The 18,920-nt window shown below is 36.1% G+C and overlaps 1 protein-coding gene across 2 annotated transcripts in view; it reads left to right on the top strand.

Moving 5' to 3' along the window:
- DPY19L1 (dpy-19 like C-mannosyltransferase 1) overlaps nucleotides 1–15,035 on the top strand; it is a 50,761-nt gene extending 35,726 nt beyond the window's left edge. For both annotated transcript variants that reach the window (XM_075143060.1, XM_075143061.1), the window contains 7 exons: nucleotides 751–800; nucleotides 1,921–1,945; nucleotides 3,106–3,225; nucleotides 9,545–9,719; nucleotides 10,539–10,638; nucleotides 11,940–12,065; nucleotides 13,128–15,035. In XM_075143060.1, the coding sequence (XP_074999161.1) occupies nucleotides 751–800; nucleotides 1,921–1,945; nucleotides 3,106–3,225; nucleotides 9,545–9,719; nucleotides 10,539–10,638; nucleotides 11,940–12,065; nucleotides 13,128–13,284 (753 nt within the window). In that variant the 3' untranslated portion in view covers nucleotides 13,285–15,035. The remainder of the gene's footprint in view (nucleotides 1–750; nucleotides 801–1,920; nucleotides 1,946–3,105; nucleotides 3,226–9,544; nucleotides 9,720–10,538; nucleotides 10,639–11,939; nucleotides 12,066–13,127) is intronic.
- Nucleotides 15,036–18,920: the final 3,885 nt, after the last annotated feature.

The following is an 18,920-nucleotide window of genomic DNA, read 5'->3' as shown; positions in this document are numbered from 1 at the left end:
TCCACAAGCTGCAGGGGAATCTCTGCTCTGGTGCCTGGAGCACCTCATCCCCCTCCTTCACTGACCTTGGTGTCTGCAGGGTTCTTTCATTCTCATTTTTCTCACTACCCTCTCTTAAAGCTGCTGCCCAGTGGTTTTTACCTTTTCTTAAACGTGTTATCAACAGAGGCACCACCAGCACCACTGATGGGCTCAGCTTTGGCCAGTGGTAGGTCTGTTTTGAAGCTGGCTGGAACTGGCTGTCTGACATGGGGGCAGCCCCTGGTCTTTTCTCACAGAAGCCACCCTGCAGCCCTCCTGCTACCAAAGCCTTGCCGTGTAAACCCAATATAGTTAGATAAAATACAGGTTTTCAAAAATATTTGCTTAAAATTCTGTATTCTCTTCATGTAGATTTTTGCAAAGGTCCAGTCCTGAGTCAGTGGTAAAACTTGCTTTGATGTGAAGCACCAAAAAATTTCTGTCACTTAGCTGATGAGTACTATAACTGAAGTTTATAAGTGTTTTTGTAAATTTGATTACGTATAATTTGTTAAAAACAACTTACAGTTTACACAGGAACAGATGGGATAACTGCTAACTGCCTGGCTAATTAAACATCCTCAAAAAGAATTTTTAGCTAAAACGTTGCATGTCTTTATCTTAGCATTATCTCAAAGTGAGATTAGCCAGGTGTAATTTAATTTAGCAAATGTTGAAAATGCTTTTGAAAGTTTATTCATACTTTTTGTTGGCTTTTGTTTTCTTCAGGCAATTAAATATCTTAGGTGGGCCTTATCTCAGGCAGGCCAATATGAAAGGTAAATATTGTCTTCTTTTTTAATGTAAAACTGAATTTTCTGCTGGAAGTTTATTTGATTTGCTATATGCTAAATAATTCAGAATTCAGACCAACATTATGTTGGTCCTTTTTGAAGGGTAAATTATGTATCGTTCAGTAACTGAATGGCTTGGATGTACTATATGTGGTATTTTTATAGGATGTCTGAAACCAAGTTTAGCTGCTGAACTTAGTTTTAGACATCTTGACCCTCATACCCCAAATTTTCTATTTAATCATTTATTTTTCTGCTCTGTTCCTAAACCAGTGTTTATTTATGTGCCTATTTGCTTTTCCCCTATAAATAGTGAATACAAATTCTTTCCTCCCCATTATTTTTTGTCCAGGTTATAAAGATACCTGTGTTTCATCTTTAGGAAGGGATCCCAACTGTATTAATTTTATTTTCCAAATATCTATAATACATGGTCTACTTGACACAGCTATTTGGCATCACTTGTTGATGCTGTGCTCAAGAGCAATGAATTTGGCCAATTGAATGTTGTCATTTCCCTGACATATCTTTTTGCTTCCTGTTTTTTTTTAATTTATCACTAATCATTTCAGTAATCTCTGCTTTCCATAGTCTAATGGCCAGTATCAAAATTTCAGCAGGTGTGAGCAGGATTCGGCATCCTGTCTTCACAGATGTTTTTGGAGAACAACAAGTATATATGATTTTGACTCTTTTCACATTTGGATTCTGAAAATCCAAAAAAAACAATCTATGTAGTACCTGAGTAAATTAATTTTTTTTTTTTTGGTACCAGTGCTCTGCCTCTTTTACATTACTGAAGTTTCATTCTCTAAATAAGCAGTTCTAGATGTGAAATAATTCATGGAAGTAATTAAAAAACTGCTAAAATTAATTTTCAGATTTCCAAATAGATACAGGGATTGAGGAGGATAGTTACTGATTTGTAGTATGTTCCAAAGCTTGTTATGGGGGCGGGGGGCGAGGGGGGGGGAATCTGTGCAGGTGCTGACTCATGCTTACTGGATTAGTTCGGTTGTCTAGAGCCACTATAGATGACTTCAGAGTAAAACCAGTGCTTTTGAAGTACATAAACAAATAATGTGATTTTCCGTTTTTTATTCAGAGAGGAACGTTTTAACCATGGTGAGGTAAGATTCTTTTTCTGCACAATTTTATTCGTGTGTTAGCACATTCGTTAATGTGAGTAGTCAGTATTGAAATACAGGTTGCAATGGTCTGATCCTGATACGTGGTTTATTTGAAGGTAAGTATTTGCATCTCTTATTCCCTCATCTTAAATTGGGTCCGGTACATCACCAGAATAACTCTGGAATGTTGAACAAAAAAATATACTAGCAAATGTAGAGTGGCAGTGCAAGAGAGGAGTCTTTTGGGCTTTTGCTGTAGCAGTACAGAAAGACACTGAAATTATGCTGGACCTTCCATTTCCCCATATTGACTGAGAAGGAGGTTGGTTCCTTTATCTGTCATGTGAAACTCCAGTAATGTTAAAATTCTGATTTGAAATATGCCATAATGAAAATAATTCAACACATGGTTCTTATAATAAAATTATGCAAAAAATATAATTGAATGGCAGCTTTCTTATGTGGTTTCTTTATTTGCAATTAAGTCAGCAAGGACAGTGCAAAACTTTCTTAATGGCAGTTTATTTTTGGTTTGTGCTATGAGAGAAATCTCACGCCATTCAAAATATGATAATCAATCAGTAGATAAAAGCACTGATTGCAGAAATGCCTCTGTGATTTACCACAGCACTTCCACAAGTAACATAGATTCAATGTTAGAAGTGGTAAGTGACATCTGGTGCTTTTTAACCTTTTTCGAGAATTCTGAAGCAAGCTGCCTGTGGTTTTTGAGTACCAAGGGTGATCTTATTTGCTTCTTTCATTTCATACTTAGGTATTTTAGGTATTAAATAGCACAGTCTCTTCACTTCTATACAGAGGTTATACGAGAAATTTTACATATGTTATTGCCTATTTATGTTTCATGATCTTTTGCATAGCTAGCCATTTCTCCAGCTCCTTTTGCTTTAATTGTTAATGTTTATCCTTCCTGTTGTTCCATACCTTAGCATACTACATACACTTTAGAAAAAAGATAACAGGAAATCCTTATCACTGTCAGAAATGTGAAGATCTTTACTTTGGCTTGGACTCTCTTTCAGACAAGCTTGTCACTTAAGCTGTACTAAAAATGAAATTGTATGTTTAAGACAGAAATGAAAAGTATGCAAATATTATGCCTCTGTGTGTTGTGTGGTTTTTTCTTTTTTTCCCCCCAGCTGGTATACCACGCACTGCAGCTGTTGGCATACAGTGTCCTAGCGATTTTAATCATGAGACTAAAACTGTTTTTGACACCACATCTATGTGTTATGGCTTCCTTGGTGTGTTCAAAACAGGTAAGGTCTCTTTTTAATCCTGTAGCTATCTCAGTACTTACAGTATTACCCAGATATTTGTCCTAAAGCAAATTTCTGTGTATGTAATTGCTGAATCGGAGTGTACCGGTTAAAAATAAACCAAATTATATTGCCTGTCAAAAAATATGGTTACTCAAGTTCCATTCTCCCCTCTCCCCAAATAAAGCAAATGTCTTGTTTTATGCAACTTGCCCAATTGCATTATTATATGAGTTAATATGCTGTGTATTGAGCTTGAGCACAGGGAGACATACACTGGATTTACTGTATTTACACATTTCTATGCCATTGCAAGTTTTTTATTGACTATTTTATCCAAAGTGTTTGACTTTGTTTTACACTGTGTTTTCACAGCTCTTCAGAGCTTATTGCCTTGCATATTTTTTGTGTATTAATTCTTTCCAGAAGTATAGTTTTGAAGTCTTGCATGTTGAAAACATTTTGACCTTAAAAATCAAAAGTCATGTGCCTAACTCAGATTTAATTTTCCTAGCTTGAAATCATCCGTAGCATAAAATGTTACTCGATTTTCTCCAGATATAAAAGATCTTAGAACTGGGTTTCCATGTTTCAGTATCTGTGTTTTCGAGAAATGAACTTGATTGAATCTGTATCTAAATAGCCGTTTTAGAAGATTTGCAATTGCAGCGAAAGTCCTTTGTCTGGGAAACAGACAGGGAGGTAGATTGAAAACTGGCTGAATGGCTGGGCCCAGAGAGGGGTGATAGTGGTATGAAGTCTGATTGAAGGCCAGTAACTAGTGATGTACCCCAGGGGTCAATAATGGGTCCAATCCTGTTCAACGTCTTTGTTAATGGTCTGGATGATGGGGCAGAGTGTACCCTCGGCAAGTTTGCTGATGCTACAAAACTGGGAGGAATGGCTAGTACACCAGATGGGTGTGCTGCCATCCAGAGGGACCTCAACAGGCTGGAGAAATGGGCTGACAGGAACCTCATGCAGTTCCACAAAGGGAAGCACCAAAGTCCTGCACCTGGGGAGGAACAACCGCAGGCACCAGTACATGCTGGAGGCTGCCCAGCTAGGAAGCTGCTTTGCAGAAAAGGACCTGGAGTTCTGGTGGACACCAAGCTGAACATGAGCCAGCAGTGTACCCTTGCTGCAAAGGCGGCCAACAGTATCCTGGGCTGCATTAGGAGTGTTGCCAGCTGGTTGAGGGTGGTGATCCTTCCCCTCTATTCAGCACTGGTGAGGCCATAACTAGAGTGCTGGGTCTAATTCTGGGCTACCCAGTACAAGAGAGTCATGGACATACTGGAGAAAGTCCAGCAAAGGGCCAGGAAGGTGATTAAAGTACTGAAGCATCTCTCCTATGAGGAAAGGCTGAGAGAGCTGGGACTGTGCAGCCTGGAGAAGAGAAGGCTCAGGGAATCTTATCAATGTGTACAAATACCTGAAGGGAGGGTGTAAAGAGGACGGAGACAGGCTCTTTTCAGTGGTGCCCAGTGACAGGACCAGAGGCGAAGGGCACACCCTGGAACACAGGAGGTTCCCTCTGAACATCAGGAAACACTTTTTCACTGTGAGTGTGACCGAGCGCTGGCACAGGTTGCCCAGGGAGGTTGTGGAGTCTCCATCCTTGGAGATATTCAAAAGCCATCTGGATACAGTCCTGGGCAAGGGGCTTGAGGAGGGGGGCTGGACCAGATGACCTTCAGAGGTCCCTTCCAACCTCAACCATGCTGTGAGTTTGTAGAAAGTGTTATTTACATCACAGAAAGTAAGTATCCCACATTGAGAGAGTGGAAGATTATGATTAATAGTGAGCTGGGCTTACTATTAAAGAAAACAAATTGGGAAGATGAGATGGGGAACTTTGGAAAATATCTGTATGGAGAACACCACCATGAGGATGAGTGGGAGAGAGAATCCAGTACTAAAAACTGTTGCAGACATAATACAGAAGAAGGAAAAGAGAAAAATGTTTCACAGAGTGGGGAAACTAGCAATGACTGGGGAAGAAAATTAGGATTTTAATAAGAAACTTGAGTCGTTAGGTTTGCTGTTCTTGAAAATTGAAGAAATACAAGAATAACATTACAAAGTTCAGCACTCAAAATCTGGAGTGCCAGAACTGGCAATGTATGTACAACCTTTTTCTGGCTGCCTTATGCAGATGCAGTATGATAGACTATAATGCCTGATATAAATAAACATTACTTTTCCCACAATATCTGTGGTTGCAGCCTGTCCTAAAAGTGAATTAGGGTTGTGTGGTGAAGGCAATTACTGTCTGTGGAACATCTGACACGGTGTCATACAACTAGAAGATGAGTGAATGAGACAAAATCATGCAAAGAGGAGAAAGCTGTCCCATGTTAAGGCAGCTGAACAAATGATTGTTTCCCAGAAAAATGGATTGCTTCCCTGGATGTTCTTTTAGGGAAGGAAGTTCTTGATAATGCTGGACAGGCTACACAGTATCAGTCTGCTTAAATGTTGTACTCATCACTTTCTTGATCCCTGTTTTGTTACTTGGCATAGGTAAAAGTGCTGAGCATTTGCCAATATCAAATGAATCTGTACAGTGAACATAGAAAATGTTAAAAACATGTCAAAAACTCTTTAAAAAGTAACTTTATTTAGCCACCTTGTAACTGAGTATTTTCTCTACACTCTTGCTATTCTGTAAGGTTCACAGGTGTTCTTATGGCATTTCCCAGCTCTTAGTTAGTTGTTCTTGAAGTATTGGTGTCCTCTTAGGTGGTCGGGTTATTTAAGTAATAGCAGTTACACTGTGGTTAAATTTTTCTAAATGAACTCTCACGAGGTGTTTCTGAGTAATTTGAAATGAAGTTGCTTTTCAAAAGACAAAAGCAAAAAGAAAAAAAGGCTATTTTCTGCTAACATACAGTTTCTAGATAACAATTACAATATAAATTGATTCTGTCCAAAGTTAATTTGTTCTTAATTCTTCTTGTTTTAATTGTGTATTCCTAGAAGAAAATTGATGGGCTTTTCTACCCTGTTATTATTGAAAAAATTTTTGTAGAATTTTCTAATGAAGTTTAGATCTAAAAGTATTTCTATGTTTTGTGCCACAGGAAAAGGCCTCTCAGCCTTCTGAGAATTGAAAAACAATAAAAATCTGAAGTGTCTTTTTTTTACTGCATGGAAAGAAAGAACCTCTGAAAGATAAGAAAAATACCTTGCAACTGGTAATAACTGAAAGATGAGCTGCTAGGAATGGTTTCTATTGATATGTAGTCTCATTTGCTTTTTGCCATATAGTAAGTTAGCTGCTACATGGCAAATTAATAAAAGTTTTAAGCTGGTGATCTTTTTATTTCTTTTTTTAAAGCATCTGAGTAATGGCACTACAGTAATTCATCCTGGATCGTTGTGTTTTTTGTTTTAGTACCGCAACTAAGGTCATCAGGCTGGTTAATGAAAAATGGTGCTTTTGGTAATCATTGCATTTTGGATCTTAGAGGATGCCGCATGTTACCATGTGTAAATATTGGAAGAAGGACAGGTTCAGAGTACTTTATCCATATTTTCTTCTTTTCTGCTTCCAACTGCATTTTGGCCTCTGGTTGTTCTGCTGTTTCCTATGGTTGTAGAATGAGAGTAAGCTTCTCAGGAAGCTACAAATGCAGATAATAACCTATTCTGGGAGCTGCCCCTGTTGGACCAGATGGCTCAGGTCCAGTGACGTTTTCTTCCTCCATTGCAGCATCATGGGGGCATAATTAGCTTGAAAGAAATAGGTCTTGAATGCCAGGGAAGGTAAGGCTTTAGATTACTGCAGTTTGGACAGTTGTTCTGTGCAGAAGATGATAAATGACCAGCTGCCCCATATAACAAGGCCTGTGATTATCCTGGCCCTGGTTTGGGCTGTGTTCAAGAGTACCCAACTTAAGGTGAACAATGTAAGTAAAATTAAAAAGTAATTCCCTTATCTTGCTATCAGCGAAGGTTCTTTCACATGTTCAGCATGTTCCCTAGGTCGGTGCTGATTGATACCTGTAAAAGACAAGCCAGATTCTTTCTGATCTGACTGATGTATGCTTTCTTTAGTAGGGAGCTGCTGGTAATCTTCCAGGTAATACATGACTGTCTTGAGCCTGAAAGAGAAACACTGCCTTGTGAGGCTGTTGAGCTGCTATCAATCAGACCATTTATAAGACAGCTCTGACTTAAGCAAGCAAAGGGATAAGAAAACTCCTTTTTTTGTAGGCTCAGGAAATATCAAGTGATTTTTAGTGACCTTTTTCTGTCCTACTGGCTGCTGAGCAGAAGTAGTAGTTTGAGGTTGAAAAATCTGACCGTATGTGCACTATTGATTCAGAAGAATTGCTGTGATGGAGATGAGCAGGGGAAGATGGGACTTGTGACCAAATGATTGATTAACACCGGTACACTTACCATTATGTGAAGTTTTAGATGTTTGCATAAAGGTTAAGTTGATGAGCAGCAACTTGTCTTTACAGATGCAAGAAAAATTTAAGCAAATTTAGCATATGTGATTGTCTCATCATAATTGAGATCAGCACTATCCTTTCCTCTAGCAGACCATGAAAGTTTACCTGCAGTGGTATTTTAGTATAAATAATTTATTTTGAGGCTATAGATAGATAACATGTTAATCAGCTGCCTTTCAAAATATATCCTTTTATCAGTGAACAGTCAGCCTGAGATGTACATTTGTAACACAAACCAAAAAACGAACAAACAGGCAAAAGACATACTTGAATTATTCTGCACATGGAAAAGGAATTTTGTATGTTGTGTTCTTTCAGCCCATTGCATGAATCTGTGTACTTTCCATTACCTCAGTGTTGCAGCTTGTGGCACCTGATGGACAATAAAAATGATAACTAATTACATTCACACATTTCCTCTTTCTGTTAGGAGGAATTATACTATCCTGAGTGGAAATTTTGAAAACAAAGAAAAATAGCTGGAGAAAGACTTAATGTAGTCATTTGGCAAAAACAAATAAAAAACCTTGAATGGTATAAGAATCACGTGAGGAACAGGCATCCCGTAAAAGATACTTCTTTTGCATTGCATATATGTTCAACCATTCTAGGCTCTTTATCTAAACAAAATAGTGGTAAATTTAAATACTTCGCACATTACTGAGGTTTTATAAAAGCATAAGAATGTGATTTTCTTTGATTTGAAAAGCCATGGAACTCAATAAAGAATTCCGAAGTTCTAACACATTCTTGAAGTGATATTTTTGCGACTGTTGGTAAAAAGGAGGTTTGCTCATGTAGAGCAGCGAATAAATGAATTAATTTCCCTTCATCCTTCCAGACCTACACAGGGGTCAGGCATATTTGGTATATTAAGTTTCCCTGGATAGTATTGCTGTTCTTGCTAGTGTGTTTAGCAAGTCTTTGAGGATGAGAGTAGAGTACACTGTATTTTTGGAGAGGTGGCTTGAGAGTTTTAATAATCTAAAGTAGTTTACGGTTAGTTTATAAAAAAGATAATATACACTACCTTATTGGTGTAGTCAGCCTAGTGGGACGTTTTACTGTGAAACTTTATTTTATCATTTCATGCTTTAATTAAAAAAATGGGTAAAGGTACTCTGAATGAAATGTATTTATGTAGTGCAGGTTGGTATTTTTGATATGTGAAGCCTTCTAATTAACAATAGCTTGAAAAAAAAAAGTAATTCATACTTTGTCTTATTTAAGGTTTAGGTCAGATATGGATGAGATCAAGTGTTCTTGTTCAAACTAAACTTCAACATAGCAAATTTGCTACTTCTTTCTTTTTAACTACCCATTTCACATATTTATGAGTATTTGCTTAGAGCCTCCAGCAAGCTATTGTTAGGAAAAAATGCAAGGGCCATCTTTTTCAGTTCAAGAAAGGGAAGAGTAGGATATAAAATAACATTAACCTTTTATCCCCAAAGTCTGCTTTTCTGATATGTTTTTGGAAGTTTGCACTACAGTCTCTAATCCATATACTACAGCTAGAAACTCTGGATGTAAATAGGAAATAAAATACTGTAAAAGTGCAGTTAGCATTACTGAATCATCTTTACTTGCAGAATTTGACATTTGAACTACAACTTTAAAAGTTGCATTAATGTCAATTTTCTTTTTTTTTTGTAGAATTACAAATATATTGCCCTACATTCAGTAAACATGAATACTTATGAGGTCTCACTAAAGTTTAGTGGAGAAGCAATAGCAGAGATGTTTCATATTGTAATATACGTTAGGTTCCTTATAGAGAAATAAAAATTAATTGTGCTGCATACAACATCACAGAATTGTTGTCTAGAAATTAATTGATTCTTGCATTTCAGTTGTTTGGATGGCTTTTCTGCAAAATCCAGCCCAAAACATTGGTCTTTGCTATTTTAGCATTGATGGCAATAGAGGGATCAGCAAACCTTCAAACTCAGTGGAACATCATGGGAGAATTTAGCAATTTGCCACAGGAGGAACTTTTAGAGTGGATAAAAGTCAATACCAGACAAGGTAAACTATTTAATAATGTATGATGTTCCCCATTTACTGTGAGGTGTAACTATAGAACTTGGTATGGATGACTGCAGAGGTATTACTACTACCTGTGGCTTTGCCTTGGGACTATGCTAAAGCCATGGTTTAATCACATATACTTGTCCATATAGAAGCTATCTCAAATGAAAAAAAAACACCGAAAGCTTGCTTTGTTAGACTCCAGGCTACCAGTCGGGAGGTTCTAGCTACTGGTGTGGTATTTCTACAACAAAAGTGTTTTGGCAAAGTCCAATTAAAATAGGTTTTTACTTAAATTACACTGGTCCTGTATATGGGTCCATGATCATCATTTTGCTAGAAGAGAATTCAAAGAGTGTGTTTTGTGGTTGCACCCATCCTTTTACTAAAATGAGCAAAAGTGTCAGAAAACTAGCGGGAAACAAAGTAGTTACTTTTTTAGCAGGAAAATACATTCAAGCCAAAGAAGTGGACTGAGATTTTATTGCTCATTTGCCAATGGTGTAAGAAGTGACAAACAAAAACGTGTTGTCATAATGAATATGTTATTCTACCCATTCAAGAAAAATAAAATGTATTAAATCTCTGTTCTTACATGTTTAGTTATCTAATGACTTACACTGAGTTCAAGGTTTAAAAAAAAAAAAAAGTGATTTTGTGCATCTCCTGTTGGTGCCATGTAAGGCCTTTGCAAAAAGAGTACCCTACCCTATTTATGTTTTTCTACAGGATTACTGTTTAGATATTTGAAGATTGCTTCTCTGCTTTTACTGCTTGATTCTTCATTTCAAACATGCCTTTCATTCTGTATTTCAGATGCAGTTTTTGCAGGAGCAATGCCTACAATGGCAAGTGTTAAATTGTCTACACTTCGTCCTATTGTAAATCATCCTCACTATGAGGATGCAGGTTTAAGGTAAATTTCGAAGTTGAGGATGTATTTTTTATTTGCTATTAATTCTCTTAATGTTGGTAATATACAATAGGAATGGCATCACGTTATATTGTAAAATTTGTTAAAACCGGATAGAACTTGATTTGTTATTTTAGTCAGATTGAAAACACATACAGTATTTCTTCAGGATTCGTGTTCATCGGGAAGGATATACTGTAGGATAGCTATGGCTTCAAACTTATATACAAAAAAACCCAGCATATAATTATGGAATTGGAATTAACATATACCATTATATCCTTTCATCATTCTAGTTACTCCTGACATTGTAGACAGACTTGATATTTTTCTCAAGATAGCCAGTTTAGTTATTCCTGTTAGCTTTCTGTGATTGGTTGATATTTTATTCATGATAATGTATCTAAATATTTCTTATTGAAATATTAAGACTAGTTGAAACTGAAATGTTGTAATGGAATTACTGAGTTTTGTACGTTATTTTCAAAATCAGGATATTTTTCTAAATTGAAATTGATTTATCTGATAAGGTCATAAATTTCTTTTTTTAATTTTAATATCGTAGCATCATTTTTCGGTAATTTGGTAAAACTGGTAAAAAAGAAGACACAACAAGAAAACAACAAGATAGAGAGGGATAAAGGAGAAAAGGAGGAGATTCATTTTATGTGCCTTATGTCCTTAGTTCTGTGTCTGGCCAACTGAAATATTCTATTCTAACTACAAAAATACAGGACAAGACATGTTTGGGGAAAATAAGCTAGAGATGATACAGTATCAGAAAATGAACAGGAGTTAACAACATCATGCTTTGCACAATCAAAGGAGGATATTATAGGGTAATATAAACAGGATCATGGTTTACAAGTGATGATTTTGCTTGATTCAGCATAGGCAGACATCAGGTTTTGCACTCGACATTTAAAAAAGTCCGAACAACGGCAATCAGTATGACCTTTTGCAGAGAGACTGGGCAGATTATTTCTTCTGATCACCTCCAGTCCAAGCAAGGTCCTTTCTAGCCTTGAATATTATATGGTGAATGCATTGCTTTGACATCTTTACATTTTCTGTTCGCAGTAACCATGGATCTTGTTACAAAGTTATCTCCGGCTACAGATTTGGTTCTTGGAATTATTATATTTGTGAAGAAATAAGCACATTAAAGCAAATGGCACTATTAATTTAAACTTTGGTTTGGCCTAGTCATCTGTGAAATAAAAAGCCTTCCTGTCCCATCTAAAGTTAAAACTTACATTTTCATGCTATGTTGCTAGCTAACTTTTGTATTTCTCTTTTTGAAGGGCCAGAACTAAAGTAGTGTATTCCATGTACAGTCGAAAACCTGCAAAAGAAGTAAAACGAGAATTGATAAAATTAGGAGTGAATTACTATATTTTAGAAGAGTCATTGTGTGTAAGCAGAAAAAAGTGAGTACTCTCTCTCTTTCTTACAAGAATGATATGCCACTCAAATATGTAGTCTAAGATTCATATCAAGTAATAGTTTTGAAATGTTGATGTGTGCTTTATTAAAAGTGTCCAAAATACATTTTTGTCCAGTGTCTCAGGTATTAGTAAGTATAATTAACTTTACCCACATTAGCAACCTTGCGGTCTTTGTGTGCACCTGAAAAGCTGTGTTGTATGTATTTTTAAACTTCACTGTAAAATACAGAAGAGATTCACAAAGGAAACAAGTCATTATTCTGTGATGGCAAGAACAGATATCGTGTATAGTGAAAGCCTACTATGAATAAAAGGTGCAGAGTAAAAGATAGTTTGAGCACCAAAATATTATGACCATTGCTGGTCACTGAAAGTTTTGTCACATTTAAGCTGTCCTTATGAAAAAGCTATGCTTTTTTTTTCCCCCCCTCTTTCCCAAATTCTCTTTTTGGTCTTTAGAAGACAGTTAGTTGGGATTTTTTATTTTATTTTCTTTGCATTTAGAATAAAATTAAATTAATCTGTTCTATTTCTTTGCTCTTATCTTTGACAAATTAGGAAATTCTCATTAATTCTCACTTTGAAAGATAACTGTACAGGGAATTGATGTGGTTATGTGCCTTAATAAAAAAGAAAGGAGTTACTACTTTTTTTTTTAAAGGTGTTTTATTTCCTGAGTTTTCTTTAGAAATGTTAGGAGTGTGAACATCACCCTCCATTTTATAGGAAGTTTTAAGGGTCTCTGGTAATGTATATTGTATAATTTGCATTGTTTTATATGCTTCCTCCTCCAAATTAATTCTTAATAATTATGTAATCACAAAAGCAGACAAATTTTACACGTTCTCGATACTATTTTTTAAATTACTACTATATTTATTGATTTTGTAATCTGATAAGAATTTCTAGTATAAAGACAAACTTAAAAAAAAATACTTGGCACAATCAAGTATTCATAGGGGGGTTATAAAACTGAGTTCAGCAAGCTGTATGTTTTTTGGTGGCATTTCTTCATTTCTGTTTTCGTATTCATATGTTTTCTAGGCCTGGTTGCAGTATGCCTGAAATTTGGGATGTCGAAGATCCTGCTAATAGCGGCAAAATTCCTTTATGTACCCTTATGAGCAAGGATTCCAGGCCATATTTCATCACAGTATTTGAAAATAGCAATTACAGAGTCTTGAAGATTCCAAAGGAATAACATTTCAATGCAAAGAATCATCGGTCTTTTCAACTTTTTAAACTAGTAAATATAAGAATTCTAAATCAGAAATACCTTTTCTACTAGACTTAAAATGGAAAAATGTGAATTTTATTTTTTACCATTTTAAGTGAATTCTGATTATAGAAATATCTTAAACCTAACAGTTTGGATTTCTATTTCAGGGTCAGTCCCTTGAGATTTGCTATGCAAATGGTTTTATGTTTGCACATTTTATTTAACACTGATCCCAAAAGAGTTAGAAGTAGCTATGGAAAGTAACTCCATTGTCAAAACCAATGATATTGTGAAATGGGACTGTCAGAATGTCTTAGCAAAGCAAGTTTGTTTGAAGCTTTGGTGCTAGCAGCTAGGGAAGAAGGAATGGTGCTATAGCATCTGGCATCGCATTTCTCATGTCACTTTCATTACTCATCTCCCTCCTGGACAAGGTGATACTAGAAATTCTCTTAAAAGTCACGTAGTTTCACTAGTCACGTCTGAGAGAAATACATTTTTTTTTCTTTGAGAGGATTAAGAACATCGTCATTCTGGATCACTTAACACATGCTTTTAAGCTTGCTTTTGAAATGGAAAAGTTTGTAGGCAGACTTGAAACTTCATTATTTAGGTGCATGTTCCTGGAATCTGTTCCTGGTATCTTATTGATATTAAAAAGGAAGACTAATAAGGGTAATATTTGCAGTGAGCAATAGTTTAGCTTCTCAGTGTCCAATGATTTTTAGCATTCTTACGCATTCAGAATAAGCTGGCATAATATACATGAAATTTTTAAGGGAAAATGCTTTATTCAGGAAAAATCTGTCATAGCCTTAGAAAGATACTAAAATAAATCCTTCACTGCCTTAACTAGACCTTCAGCGCCTAACTTGATAAGAAATTACTTTCAAAATTTATGCCCTATTTTCTTTCCCCATGCATTAGATCCTGCCTGGATTTTATCATCACCATTAAAGAAGAATGAAATTTAATCCAATTGTGATATGGGTGTTCTGTGGGTGTAATTGCTCCAAAAATATTAGACTGGTTCTGCAGTTTTTCTGTCATCTCAGTGTCACAACAACATTATCGGTTATAAAGAATTTAGAGAATTCACTTTCCAAGACACCCAGTGCAAGGACACCCTTTAGTCGTTTGGCTGACTTGATAGAATTTTTGTATGCTTATTGCCATTGGGAAGTATCACAGTAATTGTGATTCTACAGTGTAAGACTTCTGAAGTCTGATGTTTCTCTGTATATCATTCATGTTTTGGTTTTGTTTTGGCTTGGTTTTTTGTTCAGACATCAGTCTGTTGATACGACCGGTCTTTTTAGCCCTAATAGCATCTAGCAATATTAGATCTAGCATCCGTCACGCCTATAACAGTATCAATTAAATGGGAATCTATGATAAAGTAGTAGTGTAACAACTGATCAGTATTCTAAGACTTCTTATTTTTTTAAAATCTGTTTTATTGAGAGGGTGAGGGAGAATGGCTGAAAATGCATTAGCTTTTTAACTTTTACAGAATAGATTTTGGAAAAATTTCTATAAGGAAACTATCACAAAAAGGGCTTTTGGGAAGTCACTTTTTAAAATGTGAATTGAATTCAAGGAAGCAGGAAAAAAATCTTTATATAAACATTGTGAGTAGTATTACAGCACAAAAAGGTACTGTATTTTTATGAAATTTTTGCCAACTGTTGACATGTACTTATGTGATTAAATAAAAAAGAAAAAGATGGAAATTGTTTTCATGTTTCTGATGGATGTTACATTTCTGCTCTTCTGTCTATTAAACTGAAGTTCAATACAGTTGCCACAGCAGATATGATTGAAGCTGAACCCACATCTAAACAATGCAAGGAAGTGCTTCAGGTAGTTAAACCAAACTCACACACCTCTTTCCGGCCTCCTTTTTATTTGAAATATCAGTGCAGGAATATGTGAAAAGGCAGTGAGAAAATGTCAAATACCTATTTACATGCAAAGTGAAACTAGAAGGCAGTTCAAAATTATTCTCTTTTTATTCTAAGTTTCTAAAGTCAGGTAATCAAGAGTGAAGCCCAAATACTGGTAGAATGAAGAAACATTTGAAAGTTAAGGTTCAAAGATGTACTTTAGTAAAAATGTTCCCCATCTGATGAGGAGGCTGTTGTTACTGAGTACATGGCCAGACCCTGTTTGTAAATTTTCAGCTTATGTTGAGGGATATGATACTGTCCCTTTTTTTGAACTGGTCTTAAACCCAAATAAATATCGTCATCTAATGTTAAGATGATAAAATCGAGTAATGGAAAAATATGAAGTAAAAAATGCAATATATGATTGTGGGGAAAAAACATGGGAATTCACTAATTGGGTGTATCATGTTATGAATTTCTTGCCATCTCAGTAATTTGCTCTCAATTCCAAAGGAAAGAATTTGGGTTTAAATAATACAACATTTTACACGTAGGAGCACCCTGTTGATATTATGCTTATCACTGCAACTTGAACCAGAAAACAGAAGTTTGAGATTTCTTAATTCTAACTGAAGTTGTGTTTCCCTTTGCAAGATCCTGATCAATAAAGCTGTAACTCAAGTAAGGTCATTTTTAAATAAGCGCTGGCCTTCATATAAGGTAGGCACAGGACTGGAATAGTTCAGTACCTGAAAATAGTTTCTGTTACATTCTAGTAATATTGGATCATATATGATATGATTCCATCATATGGAATCTGAAATATTGCTAGCTTTGAATGCAGTAAATTTCTTCATTACAAAGGGCACAATTACAATTTGGCATCAAACTTCTGATTTGTGCAAACGGTAATATTTAGTGTGGAGACCAAATGAGGCACCTTTGTGAAACAAAGATGCTAAGTCCTATTCGGTACTGGCTTGCACTTCATCATTCTCATCTACCATTTAAAAATCCGGCTTTGCTTTTGCCTTTTTTTGCAATTCAGCTTAAACAGTGAAACCAAGTCACTCAGTATCTCTTGGATTTTTCTGATTAAGATATCGAGTTCCATAACCTAGGACTCACTCCAAAATAAGTAAAGAAAACTCTTTCAGCAAAAGAAAATATGTATGGAAGAGTATAAAGACAGCATTGTCAGAAATCAGCATTGTTGAAAGCAATTACAAAATGCTGATTATGGCTTGGGACCTTCAGATTGCATTGTTGTGTAGTTTCTATAGAATCATAGAATCATTTAGGTTGGAAAAGACCCTTTAAGATCATTGAGTCCAACCGTGTAACGCTGTTGTAACAACCTGTAGATGCTGTTGTTTCACTTAAGTTGCATAATGTGAAGGACTGCGGTAAAACAACATGATACTGTTAAACCCAAAAGGAGAAGGTGCTCCTGAGTCGTTTCAGCAGCTGGACAAAGGAATCAAAATCCTAACAGATAGCAGTGCTTTTCTATGTGACCTTTATTGTTGTACGATGAGGAAAGAGTAGGATGGCAGTTGTGGTGTGAAAGGAAGACTTCACTGTTTGGATATTAATAGAGTTTAAATGTTAGGGAATAATTATACTTCGAGTAAAATTAAGACTGGGGACATAAAATGGCGTGCAGAACAACTAAATCTGAGAACTGGTCAGCTGTGCATGAATCGCTTGGGCAGTGAAACCTCTCAGTGCTATGATAAACAGATTCTCAGCTGTAGCTATATGACATAAGCATTTCTATTCCAGTACAAAGTCAAACATTATGATAAACTGTTCGTAGCAGAGCTTTAAGCTGACCTGTTGGGTTGGAGTAGAGAAGTAGAAGGATTTACAGGGTTAGGCAGAATCCCTTTCTTTCTCAGCAAATTGGCTGCTTTCTGATCTTATGCTGTAATTCTCCATTATTGATGAAATTCATACAACGTATGAAATTGTCAGTTGTTTGAGTGGATTCATCATGTAGAAGTTCAACAACTTTATTTCTGTTACAGCATAGAGAACATATAGAACATTTATTGCCAGTAGATCATGAGATAGTATTATTCATTCAGTCAGGTATATCTACTGGTTTCATATCTGGCTGAGAACTCAAGCGAGATAGCCTGCATTTCAGCAGCGATCAGCGATATCATAAGATATGGTACTGATGCTAGCTGAGCCTTTGCCTTGATATCATCAGGTCACCTTCCCTGGACTTTGGATCAGGTATTACAGCTACACGGCGTAAGGACCTCCCCAGCCCTGTCAGAAGTGCCCAGGAATTCATTTCTTGTAAAATTTCTCATTTTCCTGTTGGGTGAGAAGATACTGCTTGATTACTGTTTAAAATGACTGCAAATGAGAGATCTCTGTGGCCAATCTTCTACCCTGTCAAGATTATCAATGTATAAATTGATTCTCAAGTGCAAGCAGCACTTGTTTTGCCTGTTTGGCAGGAAAGATGAGATCTAGCTTTTAGCCTGAAGAATATGGAAGTGCTTATTGGTTCTTATTTAAAGATAATACTGAGCCTGAAAGAGGACAACTGCTGAAGGGAAAATTTCTGTTCCTTTTGATGTTCATGGGGAAGGAAACAAGTCACTCGAGTTTATTCTTCAGGCTTGACCAAGCTTCTTTTCAAAGCCAGTGCCCAAAATTCTTACTTCCATTACTAATTATCACTGTGTTCAGACACCTGAGCAGTATCATCTTTATGTTACTGAGCAACTGGTTGCTCAGCTTCTCTGACTACAAGTCTCTAGGGTGTCTTAGGATGCAGTTAGCAAACCTCATTTGCAGGCTGTTGGTGTTTTGCTGTAGATATCTCTGCCTGAGTTCTGGAAAAAAAATTCTAGCTTCTTCTGAAGTATTGGCTTTTACAGTTTAACTAATTCTAAAAATTCAACTTTTTTTTTCTTAGCTAAAGAAAAGTAGCAAAGGCTGAAAGTACCCCAGAGTAGGATGCCTCCTGTTTTTCCCTGAATTAGCTTGATGGTGCTTGATGGTGCTTGAATTACTGCCTTGCTTTTCTTTGATTTTGATTATGAAAATATAATGCATCTATATTTGGAGAAGCCTATTTTTACGAGCAATGGAAGGTAAAGTTAGAATCAAGCTTAGTAGCTGACTAGAGTAGAAATCTCATATTCCTGAAGTATTTTAAAGGCCATTCAACTCAAAACACAAGTTGTATAAAAGCGCTAGGAGTAGATGTTTTCCTTAACCTTTGTATCCTTTGTTCTAGATCCTTGCTGGATTTAGCTGCAGCCATCAGGCTACAGGCTGCTGCATACAAGATCTTTGCTTTGATACTCTTTGGCCATTTCTGTGTTATTACATAATTTAAAATATTTTGAGAAGGGAGAAATGGTAACAAGATGATCAAAAGTAAGTTTATTCCACAATTTCTTTATCCAGTCCCTTAATCTTAGAGTTTACTACCCTCAACACTTAAAATCAATCAAATGTTACTGAGCAAGTGGTGCTGTCAGAATCTGTAAGTAATTTTTAAACTAATGAGGTCTTGGCTATTTGCTTGAATAGTTGCAGGTTTGTTTACTCCATTAGGTTTTTGCCTGAAATAAAAAGGGCTTGTAAAGACGCCTTTGAATTAGGAGCCTGTGACATGTATTGCCTTCCTTTGAACCCTCGATGTGCAACTGAATTGATAATTGAATTTAGAAAGGAACCTGTCAGCACTGATGGTTTGTT

Source organism: Calonectris borealis, chromosome 2 (genome assembly GCF_964195595.1).
Source record: "Calonectris borealis chromosome 2, bCalBor7.hap1.2, whole genome shotgun sequence".
NCBI classification, from domain to species: domain Eukaryota; kingdom Metazoa; phylum Chordata; class Aves; order Procellariiformes; family Procellariidae; genus Calonectris; species Calonectris borealis.
This window is presented reverse-complemented; position numbering and strand designations above follow the sequence as displayed.